The 25,005-nt window shown below is 44.0% G+C and overlaps 1 protein-coding gene across 1 annotated transcript in view; it reads left to right on the top strand.

The window, feature by feature from the left end:
* The window catches only part of RCOR1 (REST corepressor 1), an 82,334-nt gene that overhangs the window by 22,577 nt on the left and 34,752 nt on the right, over nucleotides 1–25,005 (top strand). The window contains exon 3 of the mRNA XM_005520115.3: nucleotides 18,384–18,467. Coding sequence (XP_005520172.1) covers nucleotides 18,384–18,467 — 84 coding nt within the window. The remainder of the gene's footprint in view (nucleotides 1–18,383; nucleotides 18,468–25,005) is intronic.

Genomic DNA, 25,005 nt, shown 5'->3' on the forward strand with positions numbered 1-25,005 from the left:
CTGCCTGGCTCATGGAAATGCAGCAGTTCTTTTTGCCCTGGAGTGTGGAATGCTGTCCTGATCATGGCCCTTAGGCTTTCTAGACCTCTACATGTACATCTGCAAAGTGCTGAGTACCCCACCCATGTTGCCAGCAGGAGCAAATGGAGGCACTGAGGTAAAATTACTTACTTCTGCTTCGGGGAGCAAAACATGGTTTTCCAATTGCATCCTAGTTCCATGCTCAGTTACTTTCTGTGGTAGTCAGAAATAAATCCATTTTTATACAGCTTTTTCTTCAGAACTGCACTGCATAAGCATTCTAGCAGGTGATCTAAGCTTTTGTTGTAATGCTACTTCAGAGGAGAAAACATGGGGCTTCTGGCCACAAAGAAACTTAGCAGGGTAGGTCTTCATGAATCAATAATGAAATGCAGGGAGTCCCATTCCAAGGATCAGATCTTTTAGGTCTACAAGAATAAAATAATACCCTTGGGTTCATTGTTTATTTTAATAAATGAATAAAATGGTTTTATGGGTGTCCTGCGAACTCTGAGCTCAAAGTCAGAAGTCAGACTAACTCATATCTTCATAACTGGAAGCAAATGACACCTAGGACTGATTCATGAATGCTGGCATTGTGTTTCATGAAGGCCGGATAGTTCTCTAGGCAAGATTCAGTACATGAAACAACTCTTAATCTCAGTAGAAAAGTCAGGGATGTCATGTACTTGATGTGAGGACTTGACAGGGAAAAAGAGTAATTTATAAGCTCTTAGAGTCCGTTTTCCTCTCACCATGTCCGTTGTGGAAAAATCAGAAGAGATACTCTTGAGATATATTTAGGATTAAAAGTGAAAAGCTTTAAATGGAAATAACTGCTGCAATTAAGTTATTCAGAATGTTTTCTGTCACTAATGAATTTGAATGTATGTTTCATTTAAAAAAAGAAAATTGGTACATATGAATTTAATTAGTGATAACATGGGATCAGATTTACTTTTTGTCTTTGATGTTTTCATGTCACAATGAAGGACACTTCCATGCAGACTGGGATTTTGTACATGTTTCTTTATGTTTGCATTATGACACTAGGTCTTTATTTATGTATCATTTCAGAGCCCCCAGGGTATTTAACCTTCTGTTTGAGTTAACAATATTGATACTTCCTATTTCTGACACTTTTCATCCCCCCTTTGTCTCATTTTACAGATTCACCAACTGGCAACAAATACATTTATTATTGCGGTGTGCTGTGATGTTCTAGTCTCACCTTTGAACAGTGAGAAATGTACCCTGTATTAAAGAGCTGTATTTGAAAGCATACCTGGTGGAAATTTATGTGCTAACTCAAATAAGCATGGCATGTTTCTCATTCCTAAACGAGACAATGAAGTTCCAAGTTCCTACAGCTGACTTCTTTGAAAACTTCTAGGAAAGGTGGAAAGAAAAAAGTAGTTTTCACTCTCCATGTTTCCAAACTTGCAGAAATATGACACCTCTAGATGGTGCATGAGGGGAACAGGACCGATTATCTTTACATTATGATGTAAGGAGACAGCACATGTACAAACCAGTCCTTCTATCCTCTACATGTTAACATTGTTCTACCAGAATTTAGGTGGCTAGAGAAGTTCCCCTTTCAGTTCACAAGTGCTACTTTAGTGGTGGTGCTGAGAATGACACTGAAATCAAAACGAAAGAAATGGGTGGAACAAGAGAATCTCACAACGTTTTTTAACAGCAGCAGAAGTGGTAGGAATGCATGATAATTTCAAGAGTTTTATGCAGGAGAGCCAAGAAGCCTGGAAGATGGTTAGGATAACTAAAAGGCAAAACCAAGGAGGATAATTGCTGCTTCTATTTAAATAAAAAAAAGGTATTTCTTCCCCTTGTGGCAAGGTTTTTAGTGGTCAAAATTGATGGTTCTGTAGAAACAGCAGCAGAATTGCTTCTGAAAGCACAAAAAATCTGCTTTCCTAGTGGTATTTCCTAGCATGTCCTTGGCTGATACAATTGAGCTGAGTTCAGGAAGGTGCCAGCATCACAGGACAAAGTTGGACATGACTGATCATAAACTTGATGAGGGAGTAACAACTGACCACCCAACATGTGTGCACTCAGCAGTATTCTGTCAGGAGATGGCTGTAAGGGACAAATGCTTACATTTTGTTTCTACATACCATGCCTGGTGTGTTTCCTGTGCCTTTTGTGTATCCCCTGCTCCTGCAGGGGCAATGTTTCCTTGCAGGGAGGTGAGCAGCAGAGCAAAGGCATAGTGCCCTTGCCTTATGCAGTGTGAGCTGCAGGGCACTCGCTGATCCTGCTGCCACGTGACGTTCAGTTTTAGGGATTGAGAAGCAATGTAGAAGCTTGTTGTGAAAGCTTTCTTTTCAGTAGCATCAAACCAGCAAAGTGGCGCTTGGTAAAAAAATGTGTAGTTCCTCTGTTCCTGTAGACACTGGGGCTTCAGCAGGGCTCTGCTCTTGGTTAGGCTGCGAGGGAGGGGAGACTGCATCGTGAGTCAGTGTCAGACAGAAATAAGTTTTCAGCCTTACTGACTGCACAGAAAGAACTGTCCAAGGGCAGTAAGCCAGGGATGTGGAAACTGGTGCTCTGGTGTCATCTTTCCTAGAAATTGCTACAGAGTTCTCTAGTGGAACTAGCACTGATACTTAAACAAACAGTGTAAAAGGGAATGTAGTTTTCTTGGTGTAGTCAAGGGAGGAAGGATTCTCAAACAGATAGAGTCCAGGAATCTTACTAGACATTGCTTAATTAACACCATTTTTTCTTGTGCAGGAATAACTTAAAACCTGCTCTCCCAGGATCTGTGCTAGTCTCATGTGACTCTTCTGCATACTGACTGGGTAGTTGCATAAGGAGCTGCTGAGGTTGTCAGGGGACATGCCAGGGTTCTGGGACTTGTTGAACTGTTCTTAGACTGATCATGTCTTTTGATGAACCTGTTCATACATGTAGTTGAACTGTTGTGTCTAGGGGTGGGGGAGTGAGGTGTGGGGGTAAGAAGGAGAAACAGAGGCTTTTGGAGGGGACTCTGTTGGCAGATTTAGACCAAACTCAGCAGCAACAGACATCTAAACTCTCCTGCATGTAAGTTGATGCCTCTGGTTCAGGACAACATCAGATGCAATGGGATTGTCCTGTTCTGTAAGTCTGGAACAGCTGGCAGTGGACTTGGAACACCTCTATGAGAAAGTGGTTTTTTTATGGAGTACTGTAAGCAGCTTTCTTCTGTCTTTCTCTGTGGGGGCAGGGAAACAAGCAAGGCCCAGCTGTCAGCAGTTTGGCAGTCTGAGGTACTGTGCTGAAGGTGGTTAGAGGTCTAAGACTTGTTGGGACTGCTTTTCCAGAGGCTGTGTGAGTTGATCAGACATGTGCCTTACCAGCTTGGATACCTGTACTGGTACCTGTGATAATCATGACCTGGAGAAAAATATCCTGAATTCTTCTTTTTGAAGAAAAGGGGTTTTTATGTCTCCCTGCCTTGTGCTAACAATCTTGCAAGCATTGCTGGTGTTCAGGCCTTGCTGGAGCAGAAACACTCGTGTTAGAGTCTTATGCTGGATATACCAGAAAAAATATCTGGGTGCAAAGATCTAGCATTCAGCTGCTGAGAAAACTTAGACCATGTTCTTGCTGAATGATGGTGAAGACAGTATATGTCTTGGCCTTCAAGGAATCCCATTTCCCTGCTGCTTCTGTGTCATGCACAGCAGCGCCTGTTGTGTCTTCTCCTGCAGGGAGCTCCCACAGCTATTGCAGGATAGTGGAGAGCTGTCTGTGGAGGTGTGGGAGGGTAAACATGTCAGTGTTGCAGCTGGATGCCCTCATGCAGGAGTGGAGGTGTAGGAAGTCTTAACAAGAGCATATTTGGAGTCTTGCATTTGGGCCCAGTACAACCAGCCAGTGCCTTCTGCAGGCATCACTTGGGTGGGATCTTAGGAACGAGTAAGATGTTCTCGTTGCTCTTCTCAGTAAATGCATGCTGCAGAAATCAGGCATAGGAAAAGAGCTTTAGTTGTTTTGTTTGGTGAAGCTGATTTACTCGTGTATTTTTGAGTGAAGCTTGGTATCTTTTACAGGCTGTGGGCTCTTCTTCCTTTGCTGTTCTAAGTTCAGGCTAGGTATTAGTAATTATACCAAGAATCACTGCCAGAATCACGAATATCTGACTACAAATAGCTGTGTTGTTAGAAAGCCAGACCAATCGGAGCACATCTTAAGGGAGCTGAGGGTCTCAGCAGGGTCCCTGGCCATGCTAACAAGTAGTGGTTTAATTTGTGCAAAGCTCTTGCCAAGGGACTGTGTGTGTGCAAGGGGAGAGGTGGGACTGAAGGATTTTCTGAGGTAGAAGGAGGAGTAGAAGAGAGAAGTATGTGGAACTAACATACCCTGAATTATTTTGACACTTGTTCTTGCCTTTCAACATAGATATAACTGGACTTGTAGCAATTTGTATTTAAGTGGTGACACAGAGCCGAAGACTGAAGACTTTAAAATGTGCAGGGTTGCAGCAGTACCTGCAGCTCCCGGTCACAGATCAGAGCTCAGTTGCACTAAGAATAGAGGTTGCTACAACCTGTTTCATGGTGTCTGTCTTACAGTCTATTCTTCAAAGTATTTTATTGAAATAGCAGCCTGTGAAAATCCAGATGTCAGGGAAAATGGTCATCTTTCAGTAAAAGCAATAAATAGTGCTGGGAAAGTTACAGAGAAAATGCAGGCCAGAACAGAAGTGGACACAACTTTTCTGCTGAGGAAGATACAAGTGTCTCAAAAAGCTTGGCAGAGCCCCTTACTGCAGGTAAATGATATGTATTTGCTGGCCTGTCTTGTCTTGTAGTTTTGACAGTCTGCTTTCTTCTCTGGTGCCAGTATGTCTCAGCTTTTCTGTGCTCTAGCCTGCATATGCACCTGTATGACTGTTGTGTTCTCAAAGATGCTCAGCACAGACTTTTTTTCCCTCATTTGAAGGCTCAGCAACCTTAGCATGGTTTAGCTTCTCAGTCTCTAGTAACTCTAAATACTGTCCCTCCCCTGAGGCTCTCTGTCCTCTTTATGTCCCTGCATGTTTTGTTTCCCTTGCTGCCTTGTTCTTGTTGCTTCGCTTTTTTTTTTAACTTCTGCATTCATATGTACAAGCCCCATTAAGCACTTCTGTACAAGCTGGGGGGAGCTGAGGTTGGGATTTGAAGCAATCTGGTGGCAGAATGAGGAACTGCTTTGGGTTACTGATGCTCAGAAGGTGTTAATACGGAGTCTGTTCCAGAGTGGCCAGGATGGTAGCACTGGAGGTAGGAGGACAGGGACAATTGGTTAATGCCTCTTTAGGTATCTGGAGCTCAATGTGGTGCCATGTGGAGAGTCACTGGTTGCTTTTGTGAAGCTGTCCAGTAGTCACTGGGCGAAGCTAATGAACTGGGAACCCACACTTTGAATTTTTTGAGAACAGTGTGGGGCAGCATAACTGATGTGCAGGGGGGCACATATTCCATCAAACAGCTGCTAGGGGATGGCCACTACTTTTTTGTTGTTGTTTTTTCCAGTCTCTAATTTGTGGAAGGGTAAAACAAGACCTCTGGGCTCTTAACACATGCAGGGACAATCGGGTTGCTTTCACTGTGCTGATGGTTTTTGGAAGAAAAGGAGAGAGGGGATATTTTGCGCTGGGCATAAATTATGCCTAAAAGATACTCCCCCATCCCACAAATTGGAGAAAACAAGAATTTTCAGCCTCAGTAAAGAGGCATTTATGTGCTGAATAGGATCCTACTTTTCGGATTGGAAAGACTAATAATGGCCCCGAACACAGTAAAAATGAAGTTAATTTTGTAGCTGTGTGAGTGGAGGGCCGTGCCGCAGCGTGCGCCGTGCGAGGGACGTGCTCCGGCGCAGGTAAAGCCTTCCTCTGCCTCCTTCCCCTCCCGGGCCAGTGCCAAGCCGGCTTCCTCCCTCAGCTCTCCACCAAACCACACTCTGCTCCTTCCAGCAGCGTCCTGGCTCCTCGGTTTATCTGCACTGCCAGCCTGGCATTCGGCGGGCTTCTCCTTATCTGCTTAGCCTCACTGTCCCCTTTGTGCTTGCTTCCTTCTGGCGATGGCTGGGGAAACGGGCTGGCTCTCCCCCTGTCTCCTGGCTGTCGAGGCTTTGCCAGCCCTCTCCCCTGTCTGCTGCTGCTTCTCGGCTCTTTGTGTGAGCTCTGCTCCTGATGCTCACTCACCACGTGGTGGTTGCGTTTGAGAGCCTGTAGGGCCCTGCGCCTGCAAACTTCTGTCCCCTTTGTTAAACAGGGTGGGGAAGGGGATCGTGCCGGATTGCTTTTCTCTGAAGCGGCTGAGCAGAAAGCCACGAGCTTTTTCTGCAGGCTGCCCCGAATGCTGTGGGCTTCTTCTCCGTGTTCACCTCCGGGCTTGTGTCCTGATTGATTTCTTTGTAAATATGCTGTGGTATGCAAATGCTGGCACTGCAGAAGGAGCGTTTGTAATCCTAAAGCAGAGGCAGCTCAGGAAAATCCAACGTCTTTGCAGAGCTCTGCCCCTGTTTTGTTCCTCTGGGCTGCAAGTGTACTTGCTGCTACTTAGTGCCGAGAGCCTGTGTCTCCAGGGCTTGCTTCGATGTTTCTTGGCACCTTTTAGGATCAGCTAGGTTCAGCGTGAAGCAGGAATCTGCAGAGTGAGTGCAAGGCAGTGCTTGGTGTGCAGCAGTGATGAATTGCTTAGCCTCTCCTGTTATCATATGGTGTTCTTGTTCTGATTATTAATGTAGATGCAGGACAAACTAGTTCTGGGATTCTTTGAAGGTGGGAGAAGGAGAGAAACCAGATAAGTTGTTTTGGATAGTCTTTTAGTAAAAGTTGAATGTTAAAACCAGAATGCCATAATTGTTAACTACATTTTAAATATAGTCCTTACTGCGCCTCTGAGTTTGGCAGAAATGGGGGAAAAAACAAACTAACTTGTGAAATCTGTTGGAAAATTGTGATCCAGGAGCCGCCTGCATTTCAAGGGCATGTTAAATCTGACTTTGTGTTTTTGGGTATGAATATTATCCTTACAGCACCCTGTGGAGGTGGGCCCCATGCAGACAGAAGGAGAGGGACTGTCTGTACCTTGGGGAGCTTGTGGGCTAATGAATGCACCAGTCATCTCCAAGGAGAGCTGGAAGCAGACTGAGTTTTCAAGATCTGATTTGAAATATCACAAATGTGTTATTTGTGGGTTCCTATTTGATTTCAGCATTTCTGAGAGAGTGGGGTGATGAGGGAGGATGATCCACAGTTAGGGCTCTTACATGGGGCTGGGGAAACCTCACTCAGCCTCTGCGAGCCTGGCAGTCAGCGCTTTGTGTGCGTGTGTGTCGATAAAAGCTCTCATCTGCTGGTAGGGGTACTGTGAGGATAAGGACCTGGAAGAGTGTCATGGCTGGGGGTGAGAGGAGGATATGCAACTGTCACAGACGTTTAGAAGTCGGATTTGTGTGGGTTAAACTGGGCATGCTCGCAGCCTGTTGATTGCAGTTGCACACCACATCGTGCATGACTCAGTGCTGGGTGGGATTTGATATATAAGCTTCTTGTATGCTCGCATTGGCCTAAGGACAGGTATCTGTGTCTGGAGGTGGCTGTGTTGGGAGAGGAGGCTGTGTCCCCTTTTTGAAGGCTGCATTCTCCACAGCTCTGCCAGGCAGGCCACCTCTACAAAGTGGGCTTTGGGTAGAAATGGGTTGGTTTAGGTGACTTCAGCACAGAGATGAGGCCTCTCCTGGACATGCTGGCAGGGTCTGATTCCGCTTCTTTTGGAGGGCACTACCCTCCATCAGGGAGGTGCCATTGGTAGTGCTTTCCTTGGATGTCCAGCCTATTCAAAGCACTCCACTGAGTTTGGAAGATGTGTTTGCCACTGTTGTGTGATGTCTGTGATGAGCTTTTCTGCTTGTGGCCTTGAAAAGTGTTGGTGTTTGACCCAGGTTTTAAAGAATAATAATGTGACAAACCTTTACTGTCTTTGAGAGCTGACTGTGCTTGATTAATTCATTTGACTATGTAAAATTATTTGGTACTGCAAGAGCAGAGTTACATGGAATTTCTCACTTGTCCTTTTGGGTGGACTCTTGTCTGGATGCAGGTGTGTTTCCTTGTCCTTCACAGTACTGTCTTGCCAAGCAGTAACAAGTTTTCCCAGCAGCGTTAGTTCATAAGCCACTGAGCATAGCTGGTCATTAGTTTTTTAAAAATTATCTGATCTCTTGAGATGTGGGGTGAGGACGAGAGGTGCCCACATCTCATTCTCTTTGGAGACTGGGTTCTGGTTAGTCAGATCTGTTCCCGACTGTCATCCTGGCAAGGTTTTTTGAAATGGAAAAAATAAACCAGTCACTCTGTTCACCAGGAATCTACATTTTATGTCGCTGGTACTTTCTAGGCACTTGTTACTTCCACTTATCAGTTTAAGCTATCTCAGAAGAAGGCTGTTGTGAACTTTTGGTGGGTGGGAAGGGAAGAGGTATTGCTAAAAATACCAAAAAGTAATTTCTGCTTAGTAAACACACTTGAGACTGACTTTTTAAGTTTCTTCTTGCATTGCATTGGGCAATAGAAGCAGGCCAGCTGGTCCTTAATGTGTGGGAAACATGAGTAAAATGCTGCTTGTTTGGGTTGCCAGGGAATGGAAAAGGGTAGCTTGAACTGAGGAGTGGGGACTTCTTGAATGGGTGATCTAAGCAGCATTGCTGTTTAACAGGAAAGGGAAGAGGGGGGGAAATGCAAGGTCTGAGAAACCCTTCTGTTGGCTTCTTGCTCCTTGTGTCACTTTTCCCAAGGGAAGAAGCCTTGGGAAGCCAAGGGTGTCCTGTATCTAGGGGTTGGAGAAGAGTCACTCTGTACTTGTCACTCTCCAAATAAAACAACACTTGTGTATTCCCCATTTCAAATTATGCATCTTGTTATTTCTGTTTCTCACCTTATTTTTACTACTAACAGCTGGATTGTCCTTTTGTCAGAAAACAATATGTGAATGGTAGGGAGTGTGGGCATCTGCTGAATGGAGGGAATGGGCAACATGTTCAGTCTTGTGACAGGTGGCACTTGTTATGTGCTAATATTGAGGGGGAGAGTAGGGTGGAACAGCTCTTACGTGTATCTCTACAGTAGTGGTCTCTAAACTGCCCTTACTGTTTGTACAGCAGTGGTCTTTGAATTTGGTATTGCCTTTCCAGATAAAGATCTTGATAGACAGTGGTTTTTTCATCAACTCAATGGTAATAATGAAAATGCAAGTGTATTGTTAAAAGCTGTTTTGAAAGTATCTGAGAACAAAACACAGCACCTCATTATGGCATATTTTATAAATCCTGTGTTGTACCTTACCTTTGAACACTGTGTACACTTCTGGTTGTGCCCCATTCCCTTCCCTCCCCCATGGGTACATGCTGCTTAGAGCTGTAAGATAACTAAAGTACAGGATTTATTCTTGTTTCCCATCTCCATACAAGGGAGAAGCAGAAAAGGCTGGACTGTCTAGCTTGGAAAGCAGATGACTGAGAGTAGTTCAGTAGAAGATCTGTAAAACAACAAGAAACATGGAAGAGGTGAACAGGGCGCAGTTATTCTCTGCTTCTCATAAGGCAGGAAATGGGGCCACCAAATGAAATGACTGGGTAGCAGCTTCAGAGTAGAGAAGGGAGTGTGTGCATGGGCTTTCTTTGTTCTCCTTCAGACAACAAACATATAATTAAATTGAAGCACTCTGCCACAGGATGTTGTAGATGCCAAAATTACAAATGGGTTCAAAAAGGATTAGTCTCTTTGATGGATTTTTTTTCTCTTCCCTCCTCCCATGAAGGGCCATTAAATCCAGTGATGCAGATACAGTACTAGGCTCAGGAATTCTCTCTGCTGGTCCTGGTCTTGTTATTCCTAAGTGCTGCCTGTGAATAATGGGCAGGATTGGCCCAAGCAGCTGCTCTGTTCTTAAGGGAACACAGCAGAGGACCCTGTTCAGTGGGTGGGAAGAGCAGAGGGCTGGATTAGTAAAGAAAGGGGAGGCTGTATGAATGTGGAGCTGTGCATGTAGGAATTACTGATTGTCAAAGATCAGGGGAGGCAGCAGAATCAAGATCTGTGATGGAAAGAGAGGATGTGTTTGCCTTATCTTTGCTTCCTCATCAGTAGGTTGTTTGGCTTCAAATAGATTTAGCAGTGTCTAGATGTTTGTCAGCAGCACAAGACCTAGCACTTGAGGAAACTGCTGTGTTATTGTTCCTTTTCTGTACATTAAATTCTTAACTTGTGTGCATGTAGGCATTCCTGTGTAACTTTTTGGTCACCTGAATGAAACCAGAAGGGAAATAGCATGGAAGGGAAAAAAGGAAGGAAGGAAAGAAGTGTCGTCTTGTTGGGTCAGTGTTTGGGGAGAACAGAAGCTAGCAGTAGTTTGCTTATTGTAGCTTGGTTTTCGGATCTGATTGTTTGCATACATTTACCTATTTTTAACAAACTTTAAAATAATTCACTGTGTGGCTCTGTGGAGGTGCTTAATTTGTTTTTGTTTGGTTTTTTTTTTTGTAGGGTTGTGAGTGTGCAGGGATTCCCAAGGTTACTGGCAGGATATGGGTTCATGTGGCAGCTATGGGTTGTGGGGTGCTAGCCATAGAGTGTATGGGGCACATGAGGCCCCATGTGTGGTGCTTGCTTTTGTTGGTACTGACTGGTGGGGTGGACTGGATCCAGTCCCATTCTGGTCCTGAAGGAGCTTTGGAGCTGCTCTGGCACTGAACTGCAGTGTGGGGAGGTGGGGGATGCTCCCTGGGATGTGGAGCAGGGAGAAGTGTGCTTGGGAGGGCAGGTGAGCCTCATCAGTTCAGTGTGACACGTATGCTGCAGGCTTTGGCTTTGTTCTGGTTGCTGCTTTCTGGCTGTGCAGTCAGGATTGCTGTGGTATAGTTAGCAGCTGTCCTCCTTAAAAAAAAAAAAGTGGATGGTGTTTTAAAAAGGTTTGCAAGAGATCACTGATAAAATCTTGATCAAATGTGCATTTTCTCTTTCCTCTTAATTTTATACTTAACTCTCTCTTTAAACAAACCCCAGCCCTTTCACATTTCGGTACAAAACCCCAGCCATGTCTAGACAAAAGCCCGTTGTGATTAGCAGAGGTGTGCTGCTCAATGCTAAGCATGTGCAGGGGTATATTCATGTTCCTGATGGGGTAATGTACTTCCTGCTTGTGTATGGATTGCAGGGCTTCTATCTGCAGAACTCTCTTAAGAGCTCAGGTTGGAATTGTATGGGTGTAGAAAATTTTACACACTTAAAGTGTGTATTGAAAGGCTGTTTGCCTGTATAGTTATTCAGACTTCATCTATGGCTGCACATTGGTGCCACCTGCTTGTGGGAGAGAATGAGCGGACTCCTATTATTCAAGAAAAAAAAAAATACAAGGCGAGGCCTCAACATCTGTTCTGGCTTTATTGTTCGGTCTGGCCTGGGCTGTGGGCAGAATGTAGGCCACAGCTTTTGCTTTACTGCTGGCTCTTAAACTGGAAAGGAATCTTCGATGTGTTCTTAAAAGGTTTAAAAATAATAACACAAAGATGCAAACTTCAAACTTAGGATCAGTTGAACTTGATTACTTTAGAGAAAAGGTAACTATTGCTATCTATGCTTTTTCTCATTTTCTCCTTCAGTTCTTCTAATGGTAATAATTTTTATCACTGCAAAGTGACCTTTGTAATCATTGCTGGGTGATTAATCTTTAACTGGGTAATTTTTAAAGCAATATTTTGCACACAGTTGTAACATGTGATACTGTGGGGTTTTGTAGCGCAGCACATGCAGTCATTTTGAGGCAATAAGGCCCTTCACCCTATGTTTCCAGTGCTGCTGCTCTGTACAGAAACCCAAATAGTCACTTTTGTTTCCCTAGGCAGATACAAAAATGCCCTCAGAACTTTATTTGCATATAGATTATAGTGCCAGCCGGGTGTAGTCATGTAGAGGAAGAGCTAACTGCTGCTTCATTTATAGCTTTTTAATTAAAAAATGTTTCTCAGTTTTCAGGATTCCAGTTCTGTTTCATTTAATGCTGCTATAGGGTGTATAGTGATGGTATTTCTATGAGGTGCCAGCTGCTGTGACTAGGCAGTCCTTGGAAAACACAAATGAAAGGGGATCACAAGCATTATCTGCTGACTCAGGGAGAAGTCACATGCAGAAGGAAGTGGAGATGAGAAGCAAAGTTCTTAAAATGTCTTTGAGTTGCTGCTTGGGACACCAGTGCCAGTAGTGGGGAAGGAAGGGGGAAAAAACTTTCTGACTCTTGTTTGAATTCTCTTGAGTCACATAGGTGTTGTGCTATTGTATCACAGCTGTTGCATTTACAATTACACTGTGAGCCTGAGTAATACTAATGAATCCTTAAGAGAGAAGATTTTTGTATTATGGGAGCCCGTGCCTCCCTTGTCTTGTTTTGTTTAACAGCCATCATGGGTACTGTAAACTGGGAATTTTATACTATGCAATAAATTTAAATTCTGCATTGATAAAGAAAATGCAGGGTTGGGAATGGAAGCACTTGTTTAATCTCACTTCACTAGAAGTAAATACATTAGACTTGATCCAAAACTGCTTTAAGAAGCACTTGGCAGCTAAGTTGTTATATGGCAGCTCCAGCTCTTCCAAACAATAAAAGCATCTATTCACCTTTGGATATTATACAATGCATGTTTTATATGTAATGCTCAGGGTTGCATATTAAAAGGAAGAGAAATTTCTTACACTTTTTAAAAAAATCTGCAATGTGTGATTTAAAAATGAGTTAGTACCAGTTGGGGAGGGGATCAGTAAGTGCTGTTAGTAAAGCAGTAGGTTTGGTAGGTGGGAATCTTGCCATCCTGTACCTTGGATATTTCAGTTGCTGTATAAGCTTTATTAACTTAATGAAAGACATTGCTCAGATCTAGAAGTATTTTCTTACCTGTTGTTTTGCAAAAGATCAGTACCTGAAGAATTCCCTGTAGTTTTATGGCAAGTGATTTTAAACTTTGGTTTAAGGTTCATGTTTGCTTTCCAGAGAAGGATGTGTTTGTATCAAGCACCTGATTGTGGACCTACTATTCTGAGTTAGCTTTTGCCGTTTCTAAATAACAGAAGCAGCTGACTAGAGCGGGGTCCTACTCTTTATGGTGTGTGTTGCAGTGCTCTCACAGTCATGTATTAGCGTGCTTTGTTTTGAAATCCAGAGGGTTTCAATAGCTCTGAAATGCCTTGTGCAAACAGCAACAGCAAAAACATCAGAGACTACTGAAAGGGTTATGGAGAAGGAAAAATGCTGGAGGCATCCTGCCCGAGCTTCACTTTGACTTGGGCAGGATGCAACTGAAAGCTAAATATGTCTTGACATCTGCAAGAGGTGAGTATAATTTCTCCAAGGGGTCAGTACAGGTGTCAAAAGGAAATGTAAAGCTCCTGAATGGCTCACAGCTGTGGCTGGATCATGCAGCATCCTTACGGAGAGCTGTGAGGTGGAGCAGTCCCTCAAGTGCAGGAACTCAAGTGGGAGCTTGCGCTGCTGCCTTGCACAGCGGCAAAATAACAGATGACAGAGTGATTGGTGGCTCTTCGAGAGGCCTCTGTTCCCACTGAGTTTATTCTGGCATGTTTCTTCTCTGACTTGGAGAAGAAAAATAAAATGTGATTTGTCAGGCTGGAGCTGCACAGTACTGCTGGGCTTCTGCTCGCAGGCAGTGTTTTACCTTCCTGCATGCTCCTTGTGTATAATGCCTGTTCCACCCATGGTCCTTAAGACAGTTTAAACAGGAGCTCTGTTTGAGGGAGGTGTCCTGGCTGTCCCTGTTTCCTTACTCTTCCTTGTCTCTAAAGATATGTGGTAGAAAACCAGGAACTGGTATTCAGTTAAATCTAGCAGCTTTTTTTCTTGAATTACTTTTATTTTTTTTAAAGCTCAGGTGGATCCCCTGCTTTGGTTAGTCAAGGGGATGGTGGAAGTGGAAACAATGCTCTCTTTGGCAGTGGTGCTGTTGAAGCATTGTATTTCCTTCTGATGCAAATTACTCCATGGCTAACTTGAAATTGGGGCGGGGTCAGAAGGACGGGGAAGGTACTCTCTGACCTGTAGGGGGGACTTGATGTATGTACATTCATACAGTGACCTTTGGTAGTTCCTGTTTGGAGACATCCTTGTCTCCCTTTCCCTCTCAGGTGTCCTGGCTTGACAGCTCCTGGATAGAGGTGAGGAGAGCCTTAGCTGCTGTGGATCAGGGTTTGAAATCTAGCAGTGTGCTGCTCTTGCGTGTGGCAGGCCTGTGCATTAGCTCAGGGAGCCCCCAGGGATGGAGAGCCTCAGTCTGTGGGTAGAAGTGATAGGCAATTAAGTGGCCGTGTTATTTCTCTCCTGTGCAAATCAAGGTATTTTATACACTGGTTTTGAGATGTGTCCTGACAGCTTCAGGAGTTGATAAAGCCCAAAAGCCCCCACAACATTTTATAATAATATTGATATATATATATGTGTGTGTGTGTGTGTGTTCTGCCTGACTTCATCTCCTCCCTTGCACAGTAGAACTTTTTGGGCTTGTGCAGTAAACCACATCTGTAAAATGGGACAAAAATTAAAAATAACATTTTCCTCTCTAAGTGAATTTTAAGCTGGATTGATTCTCTCCTGAGTTTTAATGTATAGTCCATGGAGTAGGGGTATGTTCTAGTGGTAAGAAAAGAGAGAGATATGGTAGCTGCTGTGGAAAAAGCAACTGTGGCTAGTTGGGGCTGCACTTCTCTGCCTGGGTAGAGGCAATGGAACTTTACATCCCCTGTGAATTCTGATAGTGGAACAAAATTTAGGCGGTGCTGCTTGTAGTAGGTCTTCCTCTTGGAGGAAGCATGATTCCTGACAGACTTGGGACAAATGGGAAAGCTAACAGTGAGAAAGTGATTACAGAGTGTTTGTTCCCACAACAACTGTGATACGGAACTAATGGCTGTGGCAGAGACTTTACAAATATCTGGTGGGTAGCTAGATGAAAGTGCAGGATTACCTGAAGTGTCAGATGTTCTTGTCTGCCACCCTACAGCTGCTCTAAACACAGGTTGCACTGGTTTAACTGCAGTTGCTTAAACAAGCAAACCTCATTGATCCTAAATTGATCGGTTCTCCTAAAAAAAGAGTAACCCTTGCCCTTCTTACGTGGCTATTTTTATATGAAATACACAACAGATTAAATTGAATTATCTTTATAGCTTTAGCACTGAAGTGCAGAGTGTCAGAATTCATCCTGGTATTCCTTGTTCAGAAGCATGGGACAGTGTTGGGTGAGCACTGCAGCTGTGCATGAAATGGTGCTGTAAAGGGATGTAACCTCTGCTCTGAGGTCCCTCTTCTGCTCTCGTGGCTGTTCTCTCAAGCAGTCATTTCAATTTGTGTGCTTCCAAATTCTGAGCAGGCTCTTAAGCTTTTCGTTGGTACATCATGCAGTAAGAGTATTTATGCTGTGTATATTTGTGGTGGGGTCAGCACCGTACTTGGAAGAATGCCTGTCATGTCTGCCTTACATATGAGGGACAGTAAATGTGGGCTTGAGAAGGGGTGCTGGGGAGGATGTGGTGCTGGAAGGTGAAGGACCTGGCAAGCATATTTGAATGTAGGGAGGGAGTATCAGCCTTTATGGATGTTTGAGGAACTCCCCACCCCCATCTTTCTATGTGTGTTGGCCTTTATGTACTTCTGCCCTTTGCAGAAAAGCATGAGTTTCAGCATAACTCTGTGTACTTTGGACTGGCCTCTACAGCTGTCAAGCAATGAGGCCTGAGGGTGGATAGGTGTGGGCTTCAGTAGAGAGGTGGAATGGGGAATAAGTTGTGGGAGCACTGGAGGTGCTGTTTCACACATATATCACAAGCCCAGTGTAACTTGGCTGGTTGGTGCTACAGAGGGGCTGGAGAGAGGAAGACACTGGGCTGTGGGAACTGGGCAGAAGAGGGTCCTGAGGGTGGCATGAAGCCCAGCATCTGCAGGCACCTCTGCATGATGCCCAGGGAGGGAATGCATGGCTGGAAGGAGGCAGCTCCTAACCCAAGGCATTTTCTTGACCAGGGGAGTTCCTGGGTACCTGTTACGGAGCTGCAATGGAGCATGAGGAGCACGTTTCATTACCCTGCTTTTGGGTGCCATGAGGTCCTGCAGTACCTTCCTGCACAGGTTATCACCTCCTAGGGCTGGCTCAGGAAGGGAGCCAGGGATTCCTGGAAGGGCTGTGGAGCTCCCTCTGCAATGCCCCAAAGCCTAACTTGGGGTTTAACCATGGGAGGTGAAACTTCACCCAGCTTACTGTGGGTGAGCTGAGCTAGTGGTGCACTGCTCCTGACAGGGGCAGCTGGGCTGGGATGTGTGCCTGATGTGTCCCAGAGCGGAGGATGTTCAGGCTGCTAAACTGGGAGAAAGCTTTTTCCTTTTCCTGATTTAGGTGGGTTTTGCCAGTTCAGCGAGTGAGACTGTGCTAAAGGCAGGCTGTGACATTGCCTGTTGTTACACCTCGCTTGGTTTTGGCAGTGTTTGGGCATCAGGCTCCTGAGCTGTGGTGTGTACTGGGGGTGTGTTGGCATTTGGATGGAAGTGTTTAAATTCATGGAGACTGGACTGATGATTTCTGTCTTTGAGTATTTTTATGGGATAAGAATGTGCTTTTCAGTGTAGGTTAAAGAGGAGGGAGACTTTTTACTTTTCCATTCTTTGAACCCCATGTTAGATTTTAGTAGAACAGGCCATCCTGGATAAGGAGGGTGAAGGGAAAAAATTGATAAAGGGAAAGTTTAGGGTTGACTCTTCCATTGCCTTCTTTGCATTGCAGCTTAGACTTGAAATGAGGAAGAAGGTAAAATTTAATGCTTAATGTTTCAGGACTTGTAATTTTAATTTCAGACACTCTTTGTGTTCTGCATCTGGTCTTCACCTCCCATCTCTTGCCAACAGTGGTTGTTGTCTCTTTCACTCCTTTTTTTTGCCAAGTGTAGAAAGTAATGAACATGCAGAGTGTGCAAAATACCTTGTATGCACAGTTGCTAACCTCTCTGAAACAATAAACAACCTTCCCAAAAACCCGAGTGAAAGATAATCATGGTGTCTTATAATGAAAAAAACCTGCTAGTTCAGTGTAAATATGTTGCTGACAGGTGGTTATTTTTAATACATGCTGTGCTTTAAATTTAATGTTAAAATACTTCTGTTATAAAATGACTGTTCTTAGCTGAGCAGATTTCAGGCTAAAAACAGTGGTGAAACAATGAGTGCTCATAGTACTGTAATGTAATTTTGTGTTACTAGATCTTTTCTGACCTGTTTTAATTGCATCATGAAGTGGCGGTAATATGTCTAATTGCACAGCACAGAGAAAATAGCATTGTGTTGAAATATTGCATAAAATTTGAGTGTTACGTGGTATTTTGTAGTGGAAATAGTACTGTAGGTACTCATTCATAACAAGATTTGCAAGTTTCTGTCTGCTAGGGCTGGTGGTTGGGCTGGCTGTGTGTGTGCTGACTCAAAGGAGGGAGTTTCTTTCTCTTCTTGTCCTCTTCCTCCTCCTTCTTTTTTGACTGCTTGTGATTGAACATCAGAATTGACAAGAGCTTGCTCTTGAAACATACCTTAGTTTGAAGTTGCTTTTTTGAACCATGTGCAGCTGTCGATCTTCACTTGAGACTTGCAGAGCTTTCCTGCCAGCCAGGTGTTAGTTAAGCTGGTTGAAAACAGACTTGTTTTCTGAGTGTGGGTGTGTGTCTTCAGTGTGGGTGTGAATGCATTTGGATTTCCCTGGAGCAGTTGAGACTGGGACCTGATGGTAACCTGAGGGACCCAGTGTCACCTGGGTGGGCATTCCTGACTGTGTGGGGGATGGAGGCACAGAAGGGCTGCTGGGATGGTGCAGGAGGCACTCAGAAGTGGTGTGGGAGGTTTTATGCATGTGCCTACCCTGAAGGGTTAATCTGTCTGCACAATGCAGTTTCATGATGTCCAGGGCTTGGAGCCTGCTGCCAGAGCCTAGCTCCTCCCTTTTTCATTTAATGATGGCTGGAAGAAAAATAATCAAGTGTGCTGGAAGAGAAACATTAATTAACTTTTAATTTAGATCTAACGTATGCTGCTTAGTGTAGTGCAGGAGAGTGTGCAGTATCTGTCATGTTACATAGACGGTGATGCATTGAAGAAACAAGGAAAAGCCTCGGGTCTGAATGGGAAGATGGGGTTTTAACTCTGTGGCTGGGTTTTATATCTTGATTAAAAGTTGCAGATGTGTGATAAGTCACTTTTGTATCCCTTTTGCATCTGAAATTACTTTCTCTGTAACTTGGTTTGTATCTGTTTTCTCTTAAGCCAAACTTGCAAGGCGAAGTCAGGAGAGAGAGAATCTCGGCATGCTGGTCTGGTCACCTAACCAGAATCTGTCTGAAGCAAAATGTAAGTCCCTTCAACTGCTTTTATTCCATTCTTTCCTTACATGTATCACTTCAAGAATGCAAAGTTGCCACTTTTGGTAGAGAGGTTATGTCTGTGACCTTTTAATTATGAATTGAAATTAATTTGAAAAAAGAAAAGCCTACAAAGCAAACCCCAGATAATCTTTGTTCTCCACTGGGCAGCTGCTCAGTGTCAAATCCACAGGGGCCAGGAAAGCAAGAGAAATGTGACAAACATTATTCTGTGGTATGAATTCTTCAAGATACTCATCTGCAGGCCTACACAATTGGCTTTTTTTTGCTGTTGGTGCTGTAGAAGATGACAGAAAGAACTGGGGAGAGCAAAATGAAAAGTGTTGGGGGGTGGGGAGGGGCAGGAAATATTTGATAAATAGTAGTACCTTTTCCTCCACAAAGACAAATCCACATCTGGAGCCCATGGAGGTTTTAAATGCCAGAACAATTGCAGTGCCTTGCAATTCCACGTGAGGGCAATTAACAGCGCTCTGTGTGTGTCTGGGAACAAGTCTCAGTGCTGCTGCCAGATGGCAGAACTAGTGTTTGAAAGGCTTGTCTAGCTACAGTTCTCCTCATGAATAAGTAGGACTCCTTGATTAAAGGGCTGCTGTTTGAATGCAGTAACTAAACCTAAGCGCTTTTGGGGGAGGGAGCTGAAAGGAGCTAATTTTGACTTTGTGCTTATACCTTGATTTTTGATTTTTTTTTTTTTATCCTTTCTGATTCGGGGGCCAAGAATGAGAATCATGCATTCCTGATCCTCTGCAGTTTTTGTGGTGGCACTGTTAAGTGAATAACTGATTTTCCAGTAGGCTCAAGGCCTGGGATGCATCATAAGGCACATGTGAAGATGTAGTGCCATTTGCAAATAAAGGCAGCAGAGCTTGTGCACCAACTGGCTCTGTCATGAAAGGCCTGTGCTCTGCCCTGGGGCATTTGTTCCACTGAGCAAGTCGCCCCTTAAATTACAGAAGGATGATGGTACTGATCTGCAGATAAAAAGGGCTTTGCAAGGATCATGTTTGTCTTCTCTCCTTGTCTGCTCCCTGCTGGCTATTGGATGCTGAAATAAATAAAACTGATGAGGAGAAGAATGTATTTGAGTTATTTACGGCTAGAAACCTCTTAAAAGGTATAACAGCAAGAAATAGTTGCCACCACCAAAAGGAGTGACTGTTCATGGGCTGTCTGTGACATGGGATTCCTGTAGCTGCCGCTCAAGTCTGAATGTCTTTTGAGTCTCATCTCAAGTTTTGAACCTTTAACTCCTGCCTGATAGGAAACTGGTTTCTTGAGGAGGGAAGACAGAATGGAGGAGGAAAAGGAGGGAAGATATGTGGGATTGAGTAAAATAATCCTTAACTGAGTATTCTGTGGTAATTGGCATAAAAATATTTATGCATGTGCCTACCCTGAAGGGTTAATCTGTCTGCACAATGCAGTTTCATGATGTCCAGGGCTTGGAGCCTGTAAATATATATTCTCTATAAAGCATAGAGAAGATATAATACCTGCTAAGATGTCATGAACATAAGAGGTAATTAAAAAATAGTATGATATTGAGAAATAGAAACTAGGTGGCAGTTGTCTGTTAGTACACTAAAAAAGTTGGGGAAAATAACCTCAATATAAGAGCAGGGCTAGAATGAATTTTTCAAAATATTGAACATTTTAGTAAGTATATAAGACTCACCAGTGAGTTCACCTTCCAAAAGAGGCATTGCAAAAAAACAGTAAAATTCATGTGGAGTTTGGGGAAGTAAAGTATGAGGCTGTTGTACATGTTGTGCATGGCACCAAAAATACCTCCCAGGTGCCTGTTTGATACAGAGGGGTGGAGTTAAGAAATTAGGTATCTAGTAGTAGTAAAAAGCCGAAGGAGCATAGTTAGAGGTGGCTATGGGGACCTTGGGGTGGCAGATGGGAAGAAGGCAGCTGTGCAGGGAATGAGAGAACAGGGTGGGGGCTGGTTGGTCATAGCTTTGTTCTGTGTCAATCTGAGCTGATAGTTTTGAACAGAATCAGGTATTCCTATCTCTATCTGGCATTTCTTAAAAATGAACTGTGAAAAACAAATGCTGATGGAGGTAGGAGCTTTTAGGTAGAAACTAAAAATTGATTGATTGGTAGAAATAAGTTTATTGCTCTAATGTATTCAAGAGAGTTGTTAGGCACTGATTGCATGAGAGCCTGATTCAATCCCACTTCCTTGCAAAAGGGGGGAACTTCCTCCAAAACACCAGTGCTCTGCAATGGCTGTAGAGCACTTACTAAATGTATCACAACCAGAGTTCCCTAATCTGCTTTATGGTTTATGATGAGGGAACGTCAGGGGACAGGAGGTGTCTCCAGCTACTCTCAAGTTCACTGACAAGTCTTGGCATTGTTGATAGTGAATCCTAATTAAATGGCATCCATGGGGATGTGTGAGAGGACTGATGATGATCAGCATTTCCATCAGTGATGTGGGAGTTGATAGGGAATTGTGGATGAGCCGTAGACTGACAGGAGGGTAAATAAAATTAATGCTACTGACAGTCTTGTAGAGTGCTTTGGGTCTTTTCCTTACTTGGACTGCTGCCAATGCAATGGGCTCTTAATGACCCAACTGCAGGGTTATGAATCTCAGTACTGAAATCTCTGGCTTTCTACATCAAGCCTGATGTTTGGAAGGAAATGGATTAGAGAGCAATCTTGGGGAAACAGTGGGCAGGTAATTCAGCAAAGCTTCCCAGTGTCGTGCTTGACCCAGAAGATGATGTGGGTGTAAAGAGTGAGGTAGTCATTGGAACAGTTTGCTGCCTCTCCACCCAGCAGCATTCAGGGGAATGAACCTTGGCTTTAGTGTTTAAAAACTGAGAAAAGGATGGAGACAGGAGCTGCTGAAACAATTTGGAAACAGAAGCTGAAGCAAACCCCATCTGTTTAGCTTACTGAAAAGAGACTGAAAGGGGAACTATTGTCAATTATTCTCTCAAAGAGAAATTTTGACATAATAAGAGACACACATAATACAAATAGATGGCTACAAAATAAGCCCACACAGACTGAAGTGAAATGTCCAAGTATGTGGAGGCATTTTTTTGAGACTGACTGCTGGAAGTTCTCCAGGGAAGCGATAGATTCTTGTATTTCTTGATGCCCTTTTAAATCATGGGGTTTTGTAATGTATTATTCTTGGTGGGGAAGATCATTAATTGGCAATGTGAAATTGGAAGTGGAAGGAGCTGTGGTCTCCAGGAGGTTGGTGTAGCCCCTTGGGCTGTTCGTCTGTGAGTCCCAGCTAACACATCCATTTCAGTACTGCTCTTCAGGCTGAAGTGTGGGTGAACAAATCTTTCCAATCAGCAGCACATTGGTACCTGTGATTACTTTTGTTTGTACTCCAAAGCCTTTAATCCATCCTGTGCCTGAAAGTTACAGAACTCTTCTCTCTTCCTGTGGCTGGGGCTGTGCATGAAGATGGAAGTAGCACATGTTAGCTCTTCCTCAGAGTGAACTGTAGCTCTCATGAGCGGGAGAGTTCTGTGCAATCAGTGGAACTTGTGCAACCCGCCCTTGTTAAAGGGGAATCTGTGCTACAAAACACTGAGCAGATCTGTGACAAGAGCAGTGCAGTGCACCTGATGGGTTTGGCAGAGGGCTGGCCAAACTGTTGGAGGTTATGGGAAGGTCTCCTGTAAGCTGTTGAAATGAATCCCAGAAAGACCAGTGTGTCAGCCAAGACCTGGTGGATATCTGTGTACCTGATGCTCCAGGCTCGCACAGTTTGTTTGGGTCCCATGCAGCCTGTGTGCTGAAGAAATGTTTTAGTCACACTGGAGAAACCTTTTACCTGGATGTCATGAAGTGATGGATGCAACAGAGAAGATGAAAGCAAAAGTATGTGTTGCCGCATTGCTGATTTCTTTTATCCTCTGCCTTGTTAACCATTAATTCTGGATACAAACCACTTACTGCCTTGCCCGTATTAATACCAAAGTTGAAAGCTGCCAGCACAGTCCATATCCACTTCCATACTTCTGCCTTTTTAGGGGTCACTTGCATAGCAGTGCCACCATAGTAGTCACAAAGTTAGCCCAGAACTAGAAGTTTGTCCTATCTCTTTTGAAGATGAAAGAAAGAAATGTCACTATGCAGTAACTGAGCATTTGGACTTAAAATAACTGCTCCCTTCTAGTTCTGCTCCAAATTCCCTGTGCTGTGGCCAGGTCACACCTCACACAAAGAGCTTGCTCTCGAAGTGAGACTCCTGAGAGGCTCTGTGGACTTGGAGCCATGGAGGGTGGCTGTTCTGGCTGTGCTGGCTCTGTCACAGAGGGTGGGGAAGGACACAGGAAGAATGATGCCTTGAGCAAGGTGACATTGAGGAGCAGGAACAGCTAGGTGGAAGACAGGCATCTGCTCTCTCGGAGTGGCACGTGGTGAAGGAGGAGGGGAGATAGTGAAAAATGCATTGTAATGATGCTGTGGAAACCCTGCACAGGATTGAGCTGGGCCAGCATGAAGCTATTAATAAAACAGCAGTGTCTCTCTCTGTGCCAAGTGCGCCAGTGAGTGGAACCAAAAAAATGACTTTGGGTTGGTTTAGAAATGAGCAAGTGTTGGCATGCAGCAGCTGCCCAGGAGCGAGGCACGGACACCAGGCAAGAGGGTAGGATGTGATTATTGCTTTTATGCATCTGCAGTTCAGAGGTGAACTACAAGAAGGAAAGATGTATTATTTTGCTAGTGATAAGCTCTGCTTTGAAAGTAATTTTTGGTCTTTCTTCTTGACAGAATGTGTATGCTGCTAGATGGGCGTTTTGTTTTCTCGCTGGTATCTTGGTGGATGTCTCCAGCGGATTTACAGTTTATGGGGTGTCACTGAGCAGGCAAATACTGTTTCTAATACCTGTGAGACACTGGATCATGGAGGGCAACTGAATCTTCTGGTCTTGCAGTGCTGCTTCTGTTTGACCTGATGGCTGATTGACATTGCCAACGTCAACATTCACCAGTCCCTTCCTGTGTTATCCTGTGGCATCTCTTTAGAGGCTGCAGCTGGCTCCCTGCTTTACATTTTTGCCTGCCTTGGTGCACATGAGGGGGAATTCAGACATCCTCCTTCCCTCTGTGGAGGGGAAACAGAAAGACTCAGGGGACATGGGAACAGAGAAATGCCAGAATTAGGTGAAACAGCTGAGTGCTCCAACATCTTCCTGATGTGCCTGGCCACACCCTGTGGCTGGGGGGAAAGGGAGCAGTCCCTAAATGTGCTGCAAAAACCTGATGCTGGGAAGGCAGTAATGTGCCAGCTGATGCTCTGATGGAGGAAGAAGTGCTGGTTGCTATGGTTACTAAAGATATTAACCCTGTGGTGTTTGGATGGGCAAGGTTTAGTTAACTGTGCTACTGGCTGGGTAACTGGGAGCATGTGGTACTCCACCCTAAGAAGTTATGAGTTGGCATTCAGGATTTGAAAAGCCCATGTCCCAACCACGTTTTAAAGTGTGCCCTGTTCCTTAGTGTGTCAGAAGCCTTCTTAGGGTGGAAGTGAGTTTTGGTAGCTCTTCACTGTTGTGATGGTGAATGCCGGAATTTCTGAGGGCAGGTTGGAGGTTAAAGTGGCCAGATTCTGTCTCTACCTTTAGTTCAAGGGTATACTAAAGATATATATATATATCTATATATATATATCTTTAAAGGTATATTTATCTTTGCATTAAATGGACTCTGGATTACTCTTTAGTTTTTCTTCTAAAGAGAATGTTGAGAAAGCTTGGAAATTTATTTTGTCTATTCTCTAATTTAAAATGTCTATCAGAATAAAGAACACGAAAATGTCTTCTAAGGTTTCCTGCATGTGTCTGATGGTGATTTGTGTGGCTGGTCTCTGTTTTCAGTGTGTATATGAGCCATACCTGTTTTAAGAAGAGCTTCTGCTTGGACATAGCCTTTTCCCATTGCCTTACTTACTTTGTCCTGTGAATTCTGTGAACATATGACTCTGTCACTATCATCATTAGCTCTCATTTTCCATGGGGTGTAGAGTGCCCTAGCAATAAATAAATATGAGAAGAAAACCACAAATGGGAGAGTGTAGACTGGGGAAAGTGCTGATCTTAAAATCTCCCCTTTAGAAAATAAAGCCCCTATTTACAGGATGCATGTAAAATGGAAGGGAATATTGCTTCAGAGATATTTGAGAGCCACGTTCTCCCCAGCACACAGGCACTCTTCCTCAGGCAGCAGCAGTGAGGCAGAGGATATAGTCTTGTATGTATCAGAAAAGCTGTTTTTAAGACCCTTCTCTCCATCATGCCCTAAACAGGGTCCTAGAAACTGTTGTTTTATTGAAAAATTGTTGTTTTATTTTGGATCCACTCTCCCCCCATCTTCTATTGTGACCTAGTTTGTGACCCCATAAAAGATTGTGTTGATGCTCAGTAAAAGTGCAGCCACTTTGGCCAGGCATGGGAGAGTAGGAACTGCTTAGGCTTTGCTACCAGAGAGAAAAAAAGTATTGTTGAACTCTTAGC

Source organism: Pseudopodoces humilis, chromosome 7 (genome assembly GCF_049639895.1).
Source record: "Pseudopodoces humilis isolate 2021_Gansu_Grassland_sample_001 chromosome 7, ASM4963989v1, whole genome shotgun sequence".
Taxonomy (NCBI): domain Eukaryota; kingdom Metazoa; phylum Chordata; class Aves; order Passeriformes; family Paridae; genus Pseudopodoces; species Pseudopodoces humilis.